The following is a 21,770-nucleotide window of genomic DNA, read 5'->3' as shown; positions in this document are numbered from 1 at the left end:
AACTAAAGCATACAGATTATAGCCAATTTAAAAAAATACAAAAATCATTATGTAAATTTATTTAACACTACCACCTCTTAATAATGTAGTAACACTACTCATGTTTTTTACTTAATAATTAGTTTAAGTAAAGGAGAGCATGTCTTTCCTTGATGTGGTGAATTTGTTTCCCTCTCTGTGAAGTGCAGAGCTTTCTCCAGCTTCTGATAACCAAGTGGATTCGAATATCTTGAAAATAGCCTAAAAAGCTTTTATTAATTTAAGTACAAAGTACTTAGCTTCTGCTTCTCCTTCATGGAAACTTCTAAGGATCTCTCTCCCTGAGGATGTATGCTGGAGACCATCAGTTTCTATCTTTTAGACCTGGTCACTCAAAAGCCGATATAACCATTTTTGCTACCTTTTGTCACTGGTTCTTTTGGATTTTTTGCCTCTTTTGTTGACTGTGTTTGTTTTGCCTCACCGACTTCCTAATTTAATTTGTATTTTTTATTATTCTTAATCTCAGCTCTTTTGTTTATCATTAACGGGGCCAAAAGGCTGGCCTGTGCTCAGGGCCGGCTCTACCATTTTTGCCGCCCCAAACAGAAAAAAACCGCCACCCAAACTGCCCAAGTGCGCACAAAAAAAAAAAAAAAGCCGCCCGGACTGTGCTGCCCCAAGAATGGACGAGATGCCACCCCTTAGCATGTGCTTCCCCAGGCACGTGCTTCCTCTGCTGGTGCCTGGAGCCGGCCCTGCCTGCCCTTATAAGCCCCCTCTAACTAATCACAGCAGCATGCCAGATACTGTACTCTGAGGGTTCAGCAGCTTTTTCATAGGGGAGATAACATTTTAATAGAGACACCCTTATTGACTACTTCCCTTTCCTATTCGATCATGTAACATTACTGTGGAAATTGTCAGTTACTTACATGGAAAAGCAATTAGCGTTTAGTTGTTTGTTTTTTGTTTTAAATAGACAGTTAAGTGCTCTTTTGCTCTTCATTTCATCTCTTGCACAATTTGTTTTGTTCCTGTCTACTGCCCTGCTCCTATGTCCATGCATCTTTGTTGCCTGCTCCCCTTCTTGTCCATTGCCTTTTATATGATTCTATGCTGCCTTTTCTTCCTTTCATTCTGCAGATGCTTTCCTTGGTTCCCTTGCTTGCTTCCTTTCTCCTCTGGAATTTCCTCTGCTATTGGTGGTTTACCCTTTTCAGGGGACAACTTCTGTTTCCTCTCTCCCTCTTATGCAGCAGAGAAACCAAAGCTGGCTTCTGCGCATTCTCTCCATCAAGTTATACAGGTCCATAGAGGCTCTCTTTGCTGGAAACGAAAAGGGCAGCAGCATGTGACAAGCCAGTAAGTGCTCTGCAAATACCAGTGATCCATGGACCATAGTTTGGCAACCCCTGCAGTTTTGTCAGATGGGTCCTTGGAAAAAATTAGATTTCAAATAAACATTTTCTGGGCTCTCTATCATATCCCATTTTCTCAGGGATTCTGGAGAAGGCACTAGAAGGGTAAGGTCAAGGTGTCCTAAAAGAAAATAAACTGTACTAGTAGGTGCAGATTACAGGGTTCACCCAGCAACCCAAACCCCAGTAAAACAACCACAGGTTGGTAGCAACACATATTTTGTGACATGTTGATGGTAGAATTTTGCATGCTCCTATATGTATTTTTGCCATGTTTTTTTAATTTGGGAGGTTATGCCTTTGTATATGTTTTTTGCAATGGTGAGTCTAACGTGGTTTCATTGTTGTGTTTAATATTGAGTTTGGTAATTTTTAAGTTCACCTTACAATCCATGAACACAAAAGGATTATGAAAAGGGTGAAATTAATTACTATTTCAGTTTGAGACACAAGTGAATGTTTTGAAACTGAAATGTGCCTTATTTTTAGAAGTTCTGATTACAAAACCATGACGGGTTTAAATTTTCATTCATAACACTAAATTAAAACTGAGGTTTTGTAAATAATTCAGATACCATAGGGATTGCATTATAAATACCTATAGAGGTCAATAGAACTACACCATCATTTCTCCTCTCTATACCTTACATGTTTTAGCCCTAATCCTTAGTTTTAGGCACATTAGTAGTCCCATTTAAGACAATGGGATTATTCATATGCATAAAGTCAAGCATGAGCCTAAGTGTTTGCAGGATTGGGGCCTTAAAGAGGCATTTGGCATATGTTTCCAGGGATTCCGTGATAGCAATTGAAAATATGCCATACATTTAATACTGCACATAAATCTGGAATATAATTGCAGTTAGATTTCTATGTGAAATAAAATAGTCAAACAGTAAAGAGGTAGTAATATGGATGATCTGAAAACGGATTCCATGAATCTCTCACATTCTCTGAACAATTTTCTTTGCATAGTGCAGCATACCAACAATATTTCAAAATCTATCATGGTGTGACCTAAATGTTAAAATATAACACAAATATACATGTTTAAAATTCTTGCCTGCTTTTCGCATGTGTTGCAGGTGGTGTACAGAGTGCCAAATTAGAGCCTTATCCAAATCATTTGGAATAAATAGTAGGTTAAGATTTAACATGGCATTAGTAAAGATCCATGAGAGTAACAGAATTGGAAATAAGCTCTATCAAATTAGCAAGGAACTTCCGTATCTGGCATGCTGAGTATACCTACTAGGGTTTTAAATTGCAATCTGCATTACTTTCCCTATTCATTAAAATCATCAGTAATATAAATCAAGCTACAGTAGGAGTGGGTTCTTGGAGAACACATAGATTTCCTACATTGAATCTGTTTCTTATTTCCATCATTGTTTTAATGTTTCGTTTTTTTTCTCATTCATAGGGATGCTGGCGAAAGATCATTGTGGATGATACTATGCCTTTCAACGAAGAGAATAATTTGTTGCTTCCAGCTACAACCTGTCAAACTGAACTTTGGCCACTGTTGCTGGCGAAAGCAATCATTAAGCTGGCGAACACTGAGTATGTTTAGTGAGCTCTTTATCAGTTTGTTCTATAAAATTAGATGGAATTAATAAGCAACAAAATTATAATATACATGGTGAATGTTTGTTGCAAATTATTGTAATGGTAAATGTGGTTTTTGAGCTCTGATGTGAAAGCTGACACAGTAAATCTGTGTAGTCAGTTTTCTCAGCAGCTGTAGCAGACACAGCAGTGTGCGTGTGTGAGTGTGTCTGACAGCTTCATAAGGAAATTAATCCAAGAAATTTTCTTAACTGCCTTGTCTGCATGACATTACTGTGTGTGTTGCAAAAAACAAACCAAAAAACCCTTCACATGCAGAGTAGAAATGTCCCAGAAATTTTAATGAGTTTGGAGGAGTGGAGATAGATGACAAATCCAAGGTAACTTACATGCAATATTGTCATAATGCATAGTGGTTCTTGCTTTCAACATCGGTAGTTTGTCAATTAAATATCATGTCTTACAGCAGTGATGCTAAGCTAAGTAATGCATAACCAATCAACATTGGACAAGTAATATACAAACTGGAAGTGAAAACTGAGTCTCTGCTGGTGGAGTTAGTGATAGTAATCTGCAATGCCATATTATACATTTGGTTCTGTTCAGTTGTAAGCCAGGCCAATGAAGATACGAAGTGCTCTGTGCTCAGCCCATTGGGCAGGAGCAGTGGGACTTGTGTTTCTTGGGAAAGGAGAAAGGAACTCCTCCAGCCAATTAGGGGTAGCAATGATACACTCTGAAAGGATTCCAGTCCACTACATCTCTCTTTAAAGAAGAATGGAGTCAGTGTACAACAACAGGTTATAAATTGGAGACAGTAAGGATGGAGACCTTAAAGCCATGTTTATATTACACAGTTTTGTCAACAAAAGTCATCTTTCATCAATAAAACAATGGAGGTGTACATACAGCAAATCTCCTCCAACCAATTTAACTCTCCTGCTACACCGATATAATAAAACAACCTGGACGAGCGGCATAGGGTTTTTTCCAACAAAGTTAGTGACGCAGTGTCAAGGTAGACACTGCATTGCTTATGTTGCCCAAATTGCCCTCCAGGAGGTGTCCACAATGCCATTCTTGACTGCTCTGGTCACCACTTTGGGCTCTGCTGCCCTGCAGCCAAGTACACAGGCACGTTCCCCTCCCCCATTTAAAGCCCAAAGAATTTTTGAAATTCCTCTTCCTGTCTTGCTTGTTGTGGACAGTTCTCATAGCATCTTCCCATTTGAGCATGGCGGCTCACTGAACAAACACGCTCCTGCGTGGAGTTGTTGGATCTACTGGGTCTGTGGGGAGAGGAGGCTGTGCAGTCACAGCTCCGCTCCAGCCATAGAAACTTTGCCTATGGGCAGATTGCTTACGGCATGGAGCTGAAGGGGTGTGAGAGGGAGTCACAGCAGTACCGTGCCAAGATCAAGGACCTGAGGCAGGCATACCAGAAGTTAAGGGAGGCCAACTGTTGGTCTGGTCACACTATCCTCTGCGCCGACCCCACTTTCACCACCAGAAGCCCTGTGGGGGTGTTGGAGGCAGTGGCCAGCAGCGTTAACCCTGAGGATGAAGTGGTAGACAAGGAAGTGGAATTGGAGGAGGATGGGGGACAGGTGACTGAGTTGTTTAGTGGCGTGATGAGCCAGGACCCGTTTTTAACTCCGGAGTGGTATTGCCAGTCCCAGCACTCCGGCTTTGGTGCGCCTGATACAGGAGAGCGCCCCAGTAAGTACTCACTGTGCTTTGATACTGCAGGGAGAAATGAGATAGAGCTATTTTTTTCCCAGGGTAGAAGAGGGATAGATATAACCAACAGTAGCACTATATGCATCTGCCTCTCATTCCTCTGTGTAGCTAGACGGAGGTGGGGGGCCATGGAAAAGTAGATGCACACCGGGATGTCCCGGGAATCCTCCATACTGATCTCTAGGAAACTTTTTTGTGGAGGTATTCTGCAATCCTCTGCCGAGGATTCCTTGGGAGGGCTGCTTTGTTCCTTCTCCTGCAGAAGGAAACTTTGCCACGCCAATCAGCAGTTATGTCTGCAGGCACCAGAGCAGCACACAGGTGAGCAGCATATGGACTCAGTATGCAGCCACACACATGGAGGAGCTGCACCCTTGCATCTTTGGTTACCCTCAGGAGTGGGATATCAGCTTCTATCACCCCCATCTATGGAAAATGGTTCCAGTATTCAGAATAGTATCCCTAGGAGATTGTAATGATCCCCCTCCCTTTGTCCCATCTTACTCCCTCTCCCTTGTGCCCAACTCACCATGGTTAGGGTTCTCTCCATGTTGTGTGCTTGCCAAGGGAAAGTGAGAAGGTGGTGTATGTAACCTGTATGAATCAAGGCTGCCTCTGTCTATTTCTTTAGTTTCTGCAGATGTGGCCTTGAGAGTCTCCTCCTGTACACCAGCTGAGCAGCTGTGTCTGTTAAGGAGACGAACCAGGAAGAGTAAGGAAGATGTGATCAAGAAGGTGCTACAATAATCTGATGCTGTTGATAGAATCATAGAATCTCAGGGTTGGAAGGGACCTCAGGAGGTCATCTAGTCCAACCCCCTGCTCAAAGCAGGACCAAACCCAACTAAATCATCCCAGCCAGGGCTTTGTCAAGCCTGACCTTAAAAACCTCTAAGGAAGGAGATTCCACCACCTCCCTAGGTAACCCATTCCAGTTCTTCACCACCCTACTAGTGAAAAAGTTTTTTCTAATGTCCAACCTAAACCTCCCCCTCTGCAACTTGAGACCATTACTCCTTGTTCTGTCATCTTCTACCACTGAGAACAGTCTAGATCCATCCTCTTTGGAACCCCCTTCAGGTAGTTGAAAGCAGCTATCAAATCCCCCCCTCATTCTTCTCTTCTGCAGGCTAAAAATCTCAGTTCCCTCAGCCTCTCCTCATAAGTCATGTGCTCCAGCCCTCTAATAATTTTTGTTGCCCTCCGCTGGACTCTCTCCAATTTATCCACATCCTTCTTGTAGTGTGGGGCCCAAAACTGGACACAGTACTCCAAATGAGGTCTCACCAGTGCTGAATAGAGGGGAATGATCACATCCCTCGATCTGCTGGAAATGCCCCTACTTATACAACCCAAAATGCCATTAGCCTTCTTGGCAACAAGGGCACACTGTTGACTCATATTCAGCTTTTCGTCCACTGTAACCCCCAGGTCCTTTTCTGCAGAACTGCTGCCCAGCCACTCAGTCCCTAGTCTGTAGCAGTGCATGGGATTCTTCCGTCCTAAGTGCAGGACTCTGCACTTGTCCTTGTTGAACCTCATCATATTTCTTTTGGCCCAATCCTCTAATTTGTCTAGGTCCCTCTGTATCCTAGCCCTACTCTCCAGCGTATCAACCACTCCTCCCAGTTTAGTGTCATCTGCAAACTTGCTAAGGGTGCAGTCCACACCATCCTCCAGATCGTTAATGAAGATATTGAACAAAACCGGCCCCAGCACCGACCCTTGGGGCACTCCACTTGATACCGGCTGCCAACTAGACATGGAACCATTGATCACTATCCGTTGAGCCCGACCATCTAGCCAGTTTTCTATCCACCTTACCGTCCATTCATCCAGCCCATACTTCTTTAACTTGCTGGCAAGAATACTGTGGGAGACTGTATCAAAGGCTTTGCTAAAGTCCAGAAATAGCACATCCACTGCTTTTCCCTCATCCACAGAGCCGGTTATCTCATCATAGAAGGCAATTAGGTTAGTCAGGCATGACTTGCCCTTGGTGAATCCATGCTGACTGTTCCTGATCACTTTCCCGTCCTTTAAGTGGTTCAGAATTGATTCCTTGAGGACCTGTTCCATGATTTTTCCAGGGACTGAGGTGAGACTGACTGGCCTGTAGTTCCCTGGATCTTCCTTCTTCCCTTTTTTAAAGATGGGCACTACATTAGCTTTTTTCCAGTCATCCGGGACCTCCCCCGATCGCCATGATTTTTCAAAGATAATGGCCAATGGCTCTGTAATCTCATCGGCCAACTCCTTTAGCACCCTCGGATGCAGCGCATCCGGCCCCATGGACTTGTGCTCGTCCAGCTTTTCTAAATAGTCCCGAACTACTTCTTTCTCCACAGAGAGCTGGTCGCCTCCTCCCCATACCGTGCTGCAGAGTGCAGCTGTCTGGGAGCTGACCTTGTCTGTGAAGACAGAGGCAAATAAAGCATTGAGTTCACTAGCTTTCTCCACATCCTCTGTCACTAGGTTCCCTCCCTCATTCAGCAAGGGGCCCACACTTTCCTTGACTTTCTTCTTGTTGCTAACATACCTGAAGAAACCCTTCTTGTTACTCCTAACATCTCCGGCTAGCTGCAACTCCAAGTGTGATTTGGCCTTCCTCCAAGCTCCGTGCTTGCTATCAATGAAAATAAGAATATATAGCCAGGAGAGGAAATGGGTAGGAGTGGATGATTTAGTTGCTCAAGGACCAAACAGACATGCTGAGGTCCCTGATTGTGCTTCAGGTGGAACACAGCTGTGCTCTCCTCCCACTGTAGCTCATTCAGAACTGCCTTCAATGCCCTCCCCAAACACATTCTTTGCATGTTCCTGGGCCACAGCACTCCACTCCAGGCACTCCACCCCTAGGGGCATGTTTCACAATGACAGTTGGACATATACACAGCTGTGAGAGCCTTATTAAAAAGTGCTCTTCATTGTCATGTCCCTTATAGATAATATCAATGTCTGTATAGCTGTTAAATAAAAATGAACTTAGGGAAACAAAATGAATCTTTATTAGTCTCCTACACATGAAGGTTGCTGCTGAAATTCACACACAGTGGCAATTGGAGCATTTGCATAGTACACCTATTGTTTAAGCTCTTCTTGCTGTTGTCAAGGTTTCTGGTGTAAGGCTTTATGAGCCACGGGAGCAAGGGATAGGCTGGGTCTCCAAGGATCACAATTGGCATTTCCACATCCCCAATTACAATTTTCTGGTCTGGAAAGTCCCTGCTTGCAGCTTTCTGTGTAGGTCACTATTCCTGAAGATGCATGTATCATGCACCTTCCCTGACCACCCTGCGTTGATGTCGGTGAAACAACCCCAGTGATCCACCAGCTCTTGCAATACAATAGAAAAGTAGCCCTTTCTATTGCTATGTTCTGTCACAAGGTGGTCTGGGCCAAAATGGAATTATGCATGCCATTTATCGCCCTGCTCTAGTAGGGAATCCCATTGCGGCAAAGCCATCCATTATTTCCTGACATTGCCCAGAGGCACAGTCCTTCATAACAGGAGATGATTAATGGCCCTGAACGCTTGCATCACTGCAACCCCCACGGGACTTCCCAACTCCAAACTGATTCACAACTGATTGATGGTAGTCTGGAGTTGCCAGCTTCCACACAGCAATTGCCATTAACTTCTCCACCATGAGGGCAACTCTCATTTTGGTGTTCTTGGGCTGGAGGACAGGGGAAGCTCAGAACACAGCACCAGGAAGGTGGCTTTGCACATTCAAAAGTTCTTCACTCTGCTCATCCTCCCCTACCTGCATCATGATGTGATCCCACCACTCAGTGCTTGTTTCCCAAGCCCAGTACTGAGAGTCCACCATGTGCAGCTTCTCTATGAATGCCAACAGCAATCTTGAATTGTTTCTTTCCATAGCACACAGCAGGACAGGCACCATGGTGGCATTATCAGATTGCAGATCATGAAATACTGCAAAATCAACCGCATTGTGTTCATAACACTCATCACAAGACAGACAGGATCCATGCTTTTAGCCAGAGATGGTGGACACACAATTTACAAGGGCTGTTGAAAAGCAGAGTAAAACATAGTAGGAAGCCCATGGAACGATGGGATGAAGAAAACTATGATAGGATGCTACCTTATAGGATTGCACTGCAATCCTTTCCCAGAGCACCCAGTGGCAGATGGTGGCAAGTTGCACAATGGGATAGCTACCCACGGGTGCACTGCTCTGTATGTCGATGCAAGAGCACCAACTGGACACACTCTGCCGTCACAAGGAGCATTGTGTGGATATGCACCAGCAGTTTAATTACAGTGGCGGAGGATTGTCAACATAACTTAAGTTAACTTAACTTTGTAGTGTAGACATAGCCTTAGTCTATTGCTAAAACAGAAGAAAAAATAGAATCAAGGATAGATTTTCATTTGTAACAATATAAACGAACATGTTATCTTTTTTAAAAGGGAGATTGTATTTAGCAATAAGTTGTAAATTTTAAAATTCTATTCTGAGAATGAGTAGTGTATTTTATTAGGTCAAATTTTTCTTGAGAGTGACCTTTAAAAAAAGATTAGGACTTTTGATTAGGAAAAGGAAAGAAAAATAGTGGAGCTGGAAAGTGGATTCTGAAGAGGCAAAGTTTAAACTGCAGTCTTTATTTCTGTGGCAGTCTAGTGGATGTATTTTGTAGTATTTGACAGAGAGGGTCACATCCTGCATATTTCAAACATAATGTTTGCCAGTTACTTAAGTTATCAATTCAGAAAGATTTTCGTAGTTCATGAATGATATACTGGATATTCTTTGACTCCTTGCTGGGCCTTTCCATTTAGTGTTCAACTTTTGAAATAATTACCGGTATGCATTTGTCAAGGTACCTTCCCCACTCTGAACTCTAGGGTACAGATGTGGGGACCCGCATGAAAGCCCCCTAAGCTTTTTCCTACCAGCTTAGGTTAAAACCTGCCACCACCACCACCAAGAGATTTAACAAGAAAGAGGGAAAGGACCACTTGGAGTTCCTCTTTCCCCAAATTTCCCCCCAAGCCCTTATACTCCCTTTCCTGTGGAGGTTTGAGAATAATATCCTAACCAATTGGTTACAAAAGTGATCAAAGACCCACACCCCTGGATCTTTGGAAAAATCAGTCAGGTTCTTAAAAGAAGGGTTTGATTAAAAAGAAAAGGTAAAAATCATCTCTGTAAAATCGGGATGGAAAATAAACTTTACAGGGTAATCAGATTCAAAGAGCCCAGAGGAACCGCCTCTAGCCTTAGTTTCAAAGTTACAGCAAAACAGGGATACCTCCCTCTAGCAAAGGAACATTCACAAGTTGAGAAAAACAAAGATAAACTAATACACCTTGCCTGGCTGTTACTTACAAGTTTGAAATATGAGAGACTTGTTCAGAAAGATTTGGAGAGCATGGATTGATTTCTGGTCCCTCTTAGTCGCAAGAGCGAACAACCCCAAAACAAAGAGCACAAACAAAAGCCCCCCCCCCAGATTTGAAAGTCTCTTATCCCCTTATTGGTCCTTTGGGTCAGGTGTCAGCCAGGTTACTTGATCTTCCTAACCCTTTACAGGTAAAAGGATTTTGGTGCCTCTGGCCAGGAGGGATTTTATAGTATTGTCTACAGGAGGATTGTTACCCTTCCCTTTATAGTTATGACACCATTCTTATAAAAGACAAAATTAAGGAATCTGACTATATCAAATCTTTACAAAAATAAACATCATAGAGACAACGAAGTATAAAAACATGTAGGAGATATGTTTGCTAGTATTTATCAAAAAGTGTAATTTATTTTTTGCATAAAAAATAAAACCGACAAACATAGACCTATGGTCTATGTATAGAAACATAGACCATCACAAGATATTGATAATTAGGGTTTAGTCATGATTTTGTCACATGTATTCAGCAGCGTGGTGTAGCACTGCCCCAGGACCAACTTGGGAAGCAGACTGTGGCTCAGTCACAGCTTGCCTCTCAAGTCCCCTCCTGCTCCAGGGTAATGGTGGGGTTGGGGAGCAGGAATGGACCCTGCGCCAGAATCTGGCTCTCCACGAGCAATTGTGTCTCAAGACTTTCAACATTTGAATCATGTTGTTTGCCTACACATAAGTGAGTTCTGTTTTCTAGTATACTGCAACATTAGTTATGGAAGTTTAAAAAAAAAAAAAAGTCTAGGCTGAAATTTTCAAAAGCTGATTAGTGACTTAGAAACCTAAGTTCCATTTTCAAAAGAGATTTTACACTTATGAGTAACTAAGGTACTTTTAAACATTTTACCTTTAGTTTAATTAAATATAAGTTTAGAGGACATAAGACTGAGGTCTGAGAACCCAGCAAAGAGACATATATGTGAAAGTTAATTTTGTGTGGCATTTATAAGTTGGTAGAGATATCAGAAATTTTATTTATAACAAACTTCAGATAACCTTTTGGTTTCCAGTTTTATTTCATCTCATTACTGTCATGTGACATTGCAGAAACAAGTGCTAATTGTAGTAGAAGATTTTCTTAAAAGGGTATATTATACACTTTAAATAAATTTAAAGGAGAATGAGCTGCAGCCAATGAAGCTGAAAATGTTGAAACTTCAACTGGAAGATCTTTAGCAGCAATGGATTCAGGAACATCCATAACTGCTCTGTGTGTTGATAGCTTGTTTTACAGTAATTTGCTAATCTCTATATGCCTGATCTAACCTCTATTAATGTTATTGTTGACTATTGACTTCCATGGGAGTTGTATGAGGCTCTACTTAACTATAAATATTTTAATATTTGAATTTCTTGTAGTATACACGAAGCTGGAAAACGAGAGCTGGAGGAATTCACAATTCTCCATGCACTTACTGGATGGATACCAGAAGTTATTCCTCTCCAGTGAGTTCTTCTGTTAAGCAATTAAATACTATTTTTCGAAGTGCCTAGATGAATTGAGATGTGGGCCTTAAAATCAATTTATGAAAGGTCAGGTTTTTAACTCTAACAAATGGGGAGATGTGTGTTTAAAGACTTTGGAGGTTAGAAGCTTGCAGTCTCTGAAGAATTTTGCTAAATTTATGTCTGCAAGCATTTCTGACACTTGTGAAGCTATTACCAAGGTTAGAGCTGTCGATGTTTCTTTTTAGTTACACTTTTTAACTCATATTGAACCCAGCAATGAAAACAGTCTACTTTGCTAGGTATGTCTGGTTTACTCTGACATATGACAGGCAAAGATTATTTTAATATATAGTAGCATCACTTTGTATAAGAATTAACTGTAGAAAACACAAGAAATCCTATGTGTAACTAGAAACAAAGAGGTTGAGTTCAATTGACTGTTCTTTTCACATTTCTAAGCTGATGCAACTTGTCTACTTTTATTTCAAGCTAAACAGTCATACTAAACTTCATTTAATAACACTCTTGCTCCCATTCTCCCAGCCCCCTTTCCCCGATAGCTCATATTCAAGTCCATTCTGAACAGCCAGTGCAACAGGCAGTTAGTCTGACATCCTCCTTTTTTTGAGTGGCTGATTGGGATATATGGTGTAGTAGGCTCTTTTTGTAAAAGAAATAGTACTTTTGCAACTGGTGGCCTTTTAGTTAATGTATTTTAAAAGAAACAGTTAAACATTAAATGGACTAATATTCCAATAGTAAATAGTACGTAAGGGGCCAAAATTTCAGTCTGGCCTTATTTAGGGCTCCTACTTGTGCTTGCAATTTAGGTTACCAGGTACTTAGCTGTTTAAGCCCCAGAATATGCCTGCAGATCAGAAATTTAGACATCCAAGTGACCTAAATTACAGGGGTCATATTGCATCTGCAATTTACTACTTCAGCAATGAAAGCCAGTGTCTGCAAATCTGACCCTGAATATTATTTTTTGGGTTTTTTTATTCATTTTGCAAATAGGAGTGAGTACTACACTGTTGCTGAGTGCAGTAACACAGAGCTGGCTACAGCTTGTTGCACAATAAACTGTTGAGGGATATGGTTTTAAGTTTTTCATGCAGTTACTGTGGGGGTCTGTTCAGGTTCCCTCCACTCCCCTGCCCCCTCCACATCAGTTGATCAGAGTTTACTTTATTTCTGGATGCAAGGATCCCCTATGGGGAGCCAGCACAACAGCTGCCATCATATCAAGGGACTGTTAGACAGTCTTTGTTGGAATCCATGGGGAGAAGGTGTTGGAGTTCATTTTATTGAGGTGAATAGGAGCGGCTAGAAGGACCTTTGGAGGGGTGTTTCTTTTTACAAAATCAGGATTTACTTATTAAGATGTTTACTCTATGTCTCAGCTTAAGATCCTAGTGTTGCAGAATGATCTACTGAAGATTTCCCCATTAGTTGTAAAGTGTCAGGTCTTCCACAGCAATGTCTCCTAACAAGCCTGAGCACAGGATGGCTCACTATTCCTTGATGTGCTGGCTCCACTAAGCAGTCTGTCTATAATGCCTAGCACAAACCCTGTTCTTGCCAACTCTTGTTGTTTTTCTGACAATTATACATGAAAACATATAAATACAGCAGTGTGATTGTTAGCTGAAATAATACACTTACTTTTCCAAATTGTCAGATTCAGAGCAGAAAGCCTTATTCGGTAGCAAATATAAGTAATGTTGATGTATTGTATGTATTTTTTAAGGCCCGGATATTTGGATAAAGTTTGGATCTTTTTAAAAGACATAGTGCCAGAATTTAAGCTACCAAATGAGACAACTCCTGAACTGAAAAATCCTCTGTCAGATATGAAGGCTAAAGAAACCAAAGGGCCTGAGTTAAAAAATGAAATTCCAGTTGCCAGTAAGCAAGCAGAGAAGGCTGAGAAAATTGGCAAAGGTAGGAAACTCCCGATACTGTAAAAACTTTTCAAATTGAAGATACGCAAAGTTGACATAATGCTCAGCATTCAAGCACATCCTACTTTGTTACACTGTATGCTACTCTATAGGCCCAGTCTTGCTCCCATTGAAGTCACTGGACCAAATTCTGCTGTTGGTGACACCAGTGTAAATCCAGAGTAAATCCAGTTTTAACTGTTGACCATAGTGGTAGCAGGGTTTGGGGCTAATTTTTTTTGAAGTATCTCCTCCCTTTGATTCATTTGTGGCAGAACACTATGTTTCACTGTTTAGCACATGGACATTTCCTAGAAACGTGTTCCTTGTAGAAAGAAACAAGTATATAGGTTACAATTTGCCCTAAGGTGATTGACCCAGCGTAATTCTGACCAAGAAGAGCTTGGCAGCATTATCTATTTCATAATGGGTGTTACAAGGTGGTGATTACTTGTAAGGAGCTCAGAAAACTAAAATTAACATGAATATGCAATTTCAAAAGTGTCTTTGTTTATTTTTGTAAAGTAGGAAAGGAAGATAGCAGTGTTTTTGTGTATATCTTTGTGAACATGCGAGTGTATATAAAAATCTGTTCATATAGGTTTAAATCAAAATGCAACTATAACTTTTCTATTCATGGTATTGAAGGTGTTAGTATATTTAACATTTCTGGAATTTAATTTTCTTTAAAATCCCATTTGAATTTAAATAGGAAAGTAATGTTCTAGGTTTATTAATGCACTTATTCCAGTGTCATTCTGCAATGTTTAGATCTCATTCTTATTTCTGTTAGCTTCAGTTTTTACTTTACAACATATGTGTAGTTCTGCAACAACTCTGTATGTTATAAGAAAGGACAAGCTATAGACTGAATCCTGTGTTCACTGCCTACCCTAAGTTAAACTTAAAGATACTGGGTGAGATCCGGAGTTAGCCCCTCTCTGGTCCCTGCGCACTGAGCAAAAGAGCCAGAATGATATAAAACCAAGGAACTTGAAAAGCCCTGGATCTATCCGGGGGATAATTCCCATTGTGCAGGAACTGTGGAAAATAGCCTCAGGTGCCTTCTGAGGACCCTCTCTCCAGCCTTGACATAGGAAGCTTCATAGCTGTTCCACAGGCAGGATTGAGGGCATAGGGTTGCAGAGATCCTGAGCAGAACTGTCCGCTATAGGGCAGCCCAGGGAGGCTGCTGTAACATAGCCCCTCCACTCCAGTCCTTGGAGGGGACCACTCCAGTCCTTGAAACAGCTGATAATCAGGAGGACACAGCACTGGCTTAAAGCCATCTTAGTCCTGCCACCCTTTAGCTGTGAGTTCTGTGCTGTGCCTCTTAAAGGTGCAACAGAGAATCTCACCTTTTAAATATAGTACTTATTTTTTAAATTATTTGCTTTAGAAAATTAAAAGTGCACAGTTTCTGAAGTCTTAGATTTGTATCAGTGATGGAAATATGGTATTAACCTATAAGACTAACTCTTGCATGTTGATATTATTATAGGTGGGGTTAATAAGATCATCTATAATTAAGGTTGTTTGATAACTCCCATTATAACCACCATATTTTCAGTTGTTTATATTTTTGGCAAACTTTAACTGTTTGGATGAAATTTTCCATTCTGGGTTTGTGGCTCATGCTGAATTGTTTTGGAAAATTTGGGCTAAAACAGCTGAATCACTCAGGTTTGGCCCAGTTGCTCCTCTGTGATGACAGAGGAGCTGTTGGGCCAATTCTGCACTTATAGGCAGCCGTCCAGAAATCTGTCACCCTAGGTAGCTGCCTAGCAGGACTATAGCTAGAATGGCTTCTGGTCACCCTGCTTGACTCAGGTAGTATGGGGAATGAAGCTGCCTGAGTCAATTGCAGAGAAGTCAAGAGCCAGACCTGTGGGAAGGGAGCAGATGAAGTTGATTGGGACAAGGAGTCTGCGGTGACTGGGGGGAGGAGGGGACTGGAGGCTAGCTAGACAAGGGGACTGGGACTGGAAGCTGGGTCCAGAATCGGGTGGAGATTCAGAGGCAGTTGTCAGTGGAAACAGATCTGATGAGGACCCAGGGTGGGGATGGAAAACTGGGAGTGACTGGACAAGGAGCGTGACCAAGGAGCTGAGGGCAATGGAGATTGAGAGAGACTGAGATCAGATGAGGAATCTGGCAAGTAAGATTGGAACTGGGAGTCTGTAGGAATAGGGATCAAGGATATGGGGGTGGAGAGACCAGAGACTGCAGATGAGGAAAGAGAGAGATTGAAGATCTGGGATGTGGGGAACTAGGACTCATTGGGGGCGGGGAGGGGAAGGGTAAAAAGACTGGGAATGGGATTAAAAGCCTGAGAAGTGGAGGCTTGGACTGGCTAGGTAAGGAGAATGTGCCCATGAAAGCACACTCTTTACAGAATCTGGAATAGAATCAAGGTTCCTGAGTCTTACTATTCCTCTGGTACCAGAAAACCCTCTGGGAAAGTGTCCCATCTTCCTCGAGTGCTAGTCCACACAGAGTATAACGACCTCCTCCTGCTATCAGTTACTCTATTAGTTCAAGTGGCACAGGTCTGTGTGGTGGATTTAAGTGCTCCATCCTTGCTGGTGACCCATCACGTGGTGTGTGCGTGCACATGCGCGCACACACACCCACACACCTATGTCAAGGAAAGAAAGCCAAGCACTCAAAAGTTAAATGCCAGAATTAAGGTTGCCCATTTCCCCTGATCAGGTCCATTAATGTAAAAACTTCAGTGCCTTGTCTCCACTAGGATTTTTACAGGTTTCTGTCTCGATGTAAAAAACAAAACACAGCCTTTGTCTTTACTGTGCTTTCTCAATCTATTCTACTTATCTAACTGAACAAGAATTTTACTCTTTTTCTTTTAAAAAGCTTACCTGAAATAGTGGTAAGACAATGAGGTTTCATGATTTAAAGGCATTACAAGGAAAAGAAATGATGTAGTCTTTATTCTGTTTGGTAGATAAGCTGGAACAAAGAGAAATTGGAAAGAAGAAAAGTAGAGATGGTGAAAAAGAAAAAAACAAGTCAGCACCTCATTTTGCACGAATCGCTACAGACATTCAAAGTTCCCTTCAGTCCTTTATTGAGAGTAAGTTATAAATGCTCGTAGAATTTAATCAGTTGTTTGTTTGTTTTTGTTTTGCTTTTTTACACAGCTATGAAGGTATTATGTGTAGTTGTTTGTCATCAACAACCAGCAGGAAGCTTGTTAGTTTGACATCTGATTTATGTTCACTGTTAGTGGAGTAAAAGAACTACAAACTTTAAAATTTATTTGAAAAAATATCTCTTCTTGTTTAATAGTTGTGAAAGTGTAACAGGCTCATTTCTGGGCCAGCAAAAGGCAGTATTAAAGCACATTATGGAAAGAAAAAAACAAATGCCTTAATAGTGTGATGGTATGTTTAAATATGGAAAGGAGGGGAGATACAGGTCTCAGTGAACTGGAACTGGAGGTTTTCTTAGATCAGTAAAAGGACAGGCAGAATCACCGAATAGTGGTCAAGAGGCAACATTTCTAGAAGATTTTTTCTTTGCTGCTATTACATGAAAGGAGAAGAGACAATTGGTGGTGTGCAATATAAGATGGGTGTGAAGAAGAAATGGAGGAAGAAACTGATTCCGGTTCCATGTCTGGTGGAACCAAAGTACCCTTTGGTCTCAGGCCTACTTCAGAGACCAGATGAAATGCAATCATAATACATGTGAGAGACCTTTGTTCCATGAGAGTAAATAAAGGGCTGTTGTTACTATTTAGTGGGACAATGAAATCATTTGAAAAGCAGTGATCCGTGGTATATTTCAGCCAAATCAGTAGAGCTATCATATCCTGAATTTTCAGGTATGAAAAACCCGAGACATCTAAAGAGCTGCAAGAATGAAGAACTAAGAAAGCTAGCCCAAGGGAAAAATTAAAACATGTTGTGGAGGCATTAGCAAGGTGAAAAGAACCAGAGCTGAGCCTGAAAGTCCCAGTCAGGGATACATGTTCAGATACTTAGTAAATGGGTGTGATAAGAATCTGGATAGACTAGAACATAAAAATCTGAAACTTGTAAAGAAGGAGTCTGTAAGGTGGATAAAAAATGTAAGATTGGTTGGCTGTGAAAGAAAGGAGAGTATTACATTTTAATGTTTTTGACAAAGTCCTGAATTCAGTCATCCTGTCTTCCATAATTTTACTTCCCATATTTTCCAATATATGTATATAGGAGACTGACACAATCTCCTTCACAAACACTGAAAAGCTGGGTCATCTATCCTCCCTTTTAATTTTATCAGCTATGACTATGATTGAAAAAGAATTTGGAACTTTCAGGGTGCTTAATACTGTGGTAGATCTTACTTCATTCCCAATGAGGTTGAAGTAGTGTGCTGAACACCATATAATATTCTCTGTGTTTCTTTTCACACATAATATCAATAGCATTAAGGAGGAAGACATTTTCCTTGTGTGAATGCTTTTAACCATTATCGAAACATTGTTTGTTTGACCAACCATCCTGTATTAATTTCAGTATTGATTATTCTAGTCTTCTTTTTTTCTTCACTTGCCACATGTAGTATTGGCCCTCACATTTAACGTTATCTGAAAGAGTATATCCAGGGCAAAGTGCTTCACTCACTTTTTTTAAACTGCTGAGTCTGTGCTGCATGGAAAACCATGTTAGCATAAAAGAAGGTTGCAACTCTCCTAATAAATTCAAGTGTTTGCCTTTTAGTTTAGTGGCATAATCATCAATTGATCTTTGCTATGTCTGGGGTGTCAAAGATGAACAGAAACTGCTCCTGAATGACATCAGTTTGAAAGCAAAGGCTCAGGAAAATACTAGGTACGAAATGGAATGAACTTAAAACAAATGCTGAGGTTCATCAGAGAGTTGAATAACCCTTCATCTCCAAAGTTATCAAAAAAGAAGATGGAAATGCCTAGGTTGGGTGTTAAGAATGAATCCAGAGCATCTGTAGTGGTAACCATGCCCTTGGACAGCTGGAGGAACATGTAAAGGGTCTGACCTAAATAATCTCTTCTGAATGGTACATAAAGGAGGGAAAATGTCTGGGAGTTAACATAAAGGACACGTAAAGAGTGATGCAGGATAGACAGGGGTGGCAGATCCTTGTTCGTGTCCTAACTGACGTTTGAAAGTGCAGGAAGGATTCAGATTCAGAACCATGAGGCTGGTGGTGATTGCAGAAGGTTTCTGAATTACTGCTGAAAGTCTTGGAACGGGACCTAAATGATCATTGTGCAGCTATGGCATTATCTCACCTTCAGCAGCATGAAATTGCTCTTTCATTTCAGCAAAGTTTCCCTCAACAGCGCATTTGATCTTGAGGAGTCCAAAGGTACTGATCTCCTGTACTTTTTGAGATGAGCATGAATCCTTCCTACATTGCTGTAAAATAACTCTTGATAAAGTTTACATTTTACTTTTTAGAATTACAAAAGAATTTGTCTTCATTACATGAGTCCATTCAATCATTTGTTCTTAACTACTTATTTTAAGTTTAGCCTTCATGTATGGATGTTTGGTAAATGCTAATCACTTGTTTATTATTGATCAGCAATTTTCATAATTACTGCTTAGAATGAGAAAGGACCCCTTGGTGAAACCAATGCTGGGAAGACAAAATATTGAAAAATAAGATTAATGGTCAGCTTTATATATGATGGTTATCAGAGGCCCTTCCCACCTTTTAGAAATGTCTAGATTCTAGCAAACCAAGGTCCCTAACAGTTCACAGATCTCCTCTTCCTCCTCACTATCCAGTGACAATGATTTCACCCACTAGCTATGTCCTTTGCTCCAGTCACTATTGATCAAGCACAACTCCACTAGGCTTCTAGACAATTCCTTATCTTTGTTGTTGTTTCTGAATAGCCCTAACAGTCCCAGACAGGAAGGATGTTCCAGTAGTTAGGGTACTAGCATGGGACTTGGGAGACTTTGCTCTGCCACAGACTTCCTGACTGATCTTGGGCAAGTCAGTCTCTCTGTGCCTCCGTTTCTCATCTGTAAAATAGGGATAGTAGTATTTCCCTGTTACAAGTGTATTGAGAGAAATAATACAGTAAAAGATTGAGGTACACAGATACTTTGATAATAGGGGAAATATAAGTACCTTAGGTAGTTAATAGGTATAAAAAGAGCCTTGATATTCTTACAGTTTGCCTTTTATCTGTGCAGAATAGTTAAAGTTTTCACTCACAGATTGAAATTAGAGGTTAATATTTTTAGTTTTAAAAAATCTTACATGTGTATGTTGTGTTCAGGTGAATACTTCAGAATGACCTAGAAGAAAATCCTGATAATCCTGAAAATAAAAGCCCTTTGGCCTTCTCTTTAATAAACAAATTTTCCCGGAGTTAATTCTAAATGCTTTTTTGCTCCCATGGGGGAAAAAATGAGCTTGCTCAAAATGTAGTGTTCTCTGAATGAATTTACAAAACAGCAAGATCTAAAACCGTGCAACTGCTGAGTCTCAAATCTTTAGCAGTTGACTGAACAGTTTGTATATCTTCAGTGACAGATCTAAATGATAGGCATTGCTGGGGCTAAACATTTTACTAATGCTGTAGGTTGTAACACTTTTCACCTAATAATGCACATTTAGCGATGTTACCCGTTTTAACCAAATTTACAGACATTGATTTCATGCTATTTTACAGAAGAATAAATTTCCCCCTTAATTTTTGTACAGTGAAAAAAAATCAAATATTGTTTCATTTTTAAAAGCAGTCAGTATATTCTATTAATGTTACAGTGGACATGATATAGCAATCTGTTAATGATTTACATGCTCTAATAATTTGTTCAGTGCCCTGTATACATGTTGTTTCACAGTCCATCTGGACTTGGTTTGCAGCTTTAGGCTCCACCTGGTATTTGATGAAGTTCTGGTTATTTGAGTAAAATGTTTTCTCACATGAGCTGAAATTGGTCTGGCTTGTGGCATTTACTGTTCTGTAATGTACAGTGGAGCTGCTAGTGTTGCTTTTGTAGTAGGTCCAATACGTCTGCAGGGGACTGAGATCAAGCCCAAATGACATTATTGCTTTTAAACAAATGAAACCCGTAGCTAACACAACAGCTGTGGCTCACATGGGAGTCACAAGCATGTGGAGAGAGATATTAAGGACCAACTGGAGCATTCACCAACCTCTCAAATATTACAGAGATGTTGAATTTAAAAGGATTTCAGAAGGGACATTCAAGAATCAAAGGTGTTCTACAGTACTGAAGAAAAGCACTGAAAGCTTTGCATACATTCCAGAAAGACAGATTTTAAAAGCACATAGAAAGCTACACTTCTGTCAGCGTAGATAGTTGGAGACTCACTAGAATTAGACAGGTAATGGATCCCTGTTTCTATCTTGCAAATCGAAATGACATACCAGGGTACAGTCCAGACCAATGAATAGCTGTCACCCATGCCCTGTAACTTGGGGTGCCCTTTACAATGCCTTGCTGCTGTAGCCTCCAACCTGGACTGCTCACAAACAGCCTCCAACATGTTCCCAGCTGTGTCTCTGTGTGTGCTACAGCCAGCCAGCCACACCATGGCTCTTACCAGCCATAAAGATTACCACAGGATGACCCCAACACACTACCAGTCCCAGATTTCCCCCCAGAAACATTTGTCCTGTACTGCTCATCCCTCACCTAGACCGTACAAATATACTGAGTCCATTTTCCTTTAAGGGAATAATATGCACACAACTTGTTATCACAGATGGGGTTACCCAGACACTTCAATTTGAACTCACTGGATTAGATAAAACAATAACGAAAATATATTAGCTAAAAAGAGATTTTAGGTGAGTACAAGTAATGAAGCATAAAAATCAGAAGTGGTTACAAGAAAAATATAGCAGCAAAGAGTCCTGTGGCACCTTATAGACTAACAGACGTATTGGAGCATGAGCTTTCGTGGATGAATACCCACTTCGTCGGATGCATGACGAAGTGGGTATTCACCCACGAAAGCTCATGCTCCAATACGTCTGTTAGTCTATAAGGTGCCATAGGACTCTTTGCTGCTTTTACAGATCCAGACTAACACGGCTACCCCTCTGATACAAGAAAAATAAAGATAACTTATTGGTGCCTTAATATAGTTTTTCTCACCACATGCTTTCACCAGTCATACTGACAAAACTGTCCAAAGGCTGCTTTCTTTGTCTCTTGACATGCAGTGAATGCGAGGGTCAGGGAGACAGGGGGGTGGGGCG

At 41.0% G+C, this 21,770-nt stretch overlaps 1 protein-coding gene across 5 annotated transcripts in view; it reads left to right on the top strand.

Annotated features, from left to right (window-relative positions):
• Window positions 1–21,770, top strand: part of ADGB (androglobin) — a 222,810-nt gene that overhangs the window by 65,464 nt on the left and 135,576 nt on the right. For all 5 annotated transcript variants that reach the window (XM_039532468.1, XM_039532471.1, XM_039532470.1 and 2 more), the window contains 4 exons: window positions 2,824–2,963; window positions 11,496–11,582; window positions 13,336–13,529; window positions 16,494–16,622. In XM_039532468.1, coding sequence (XP_039388402.1) covers window positions 2,824–2,963; window positions 11,496–11,582; window positions 13,336–13,529; window positions 16,494–16,622 — 550 coding nt within the window. The remainder of the gene's footprint in view (window positions 1–2,823; window positions 2,964–11,495; window positions 11,583–13,335; window positions 13,530–16,493; window positions 16,623–21,770) is intronic.

This window comes from Mauremys reevesii, linkage group 3 (assembly GCF_016161935.1).
Source record: "Mauremys reevesii isolate NIE-2019 linkage group 3, ASM1616193v1, whole genome shotgun sequence".
Taxonomy (NCBI): domain Eukaryota; kingdom Metazoa; phylum Chordata; order Testudines; family Geoemydidae; genus Mauremys; species Mauremys reevesii.
The sequence above is the reverse complement of the archived record's forward strand: the minus strand, read 5'-3'. Positions and strand labels throughout refer to the sequence as shown.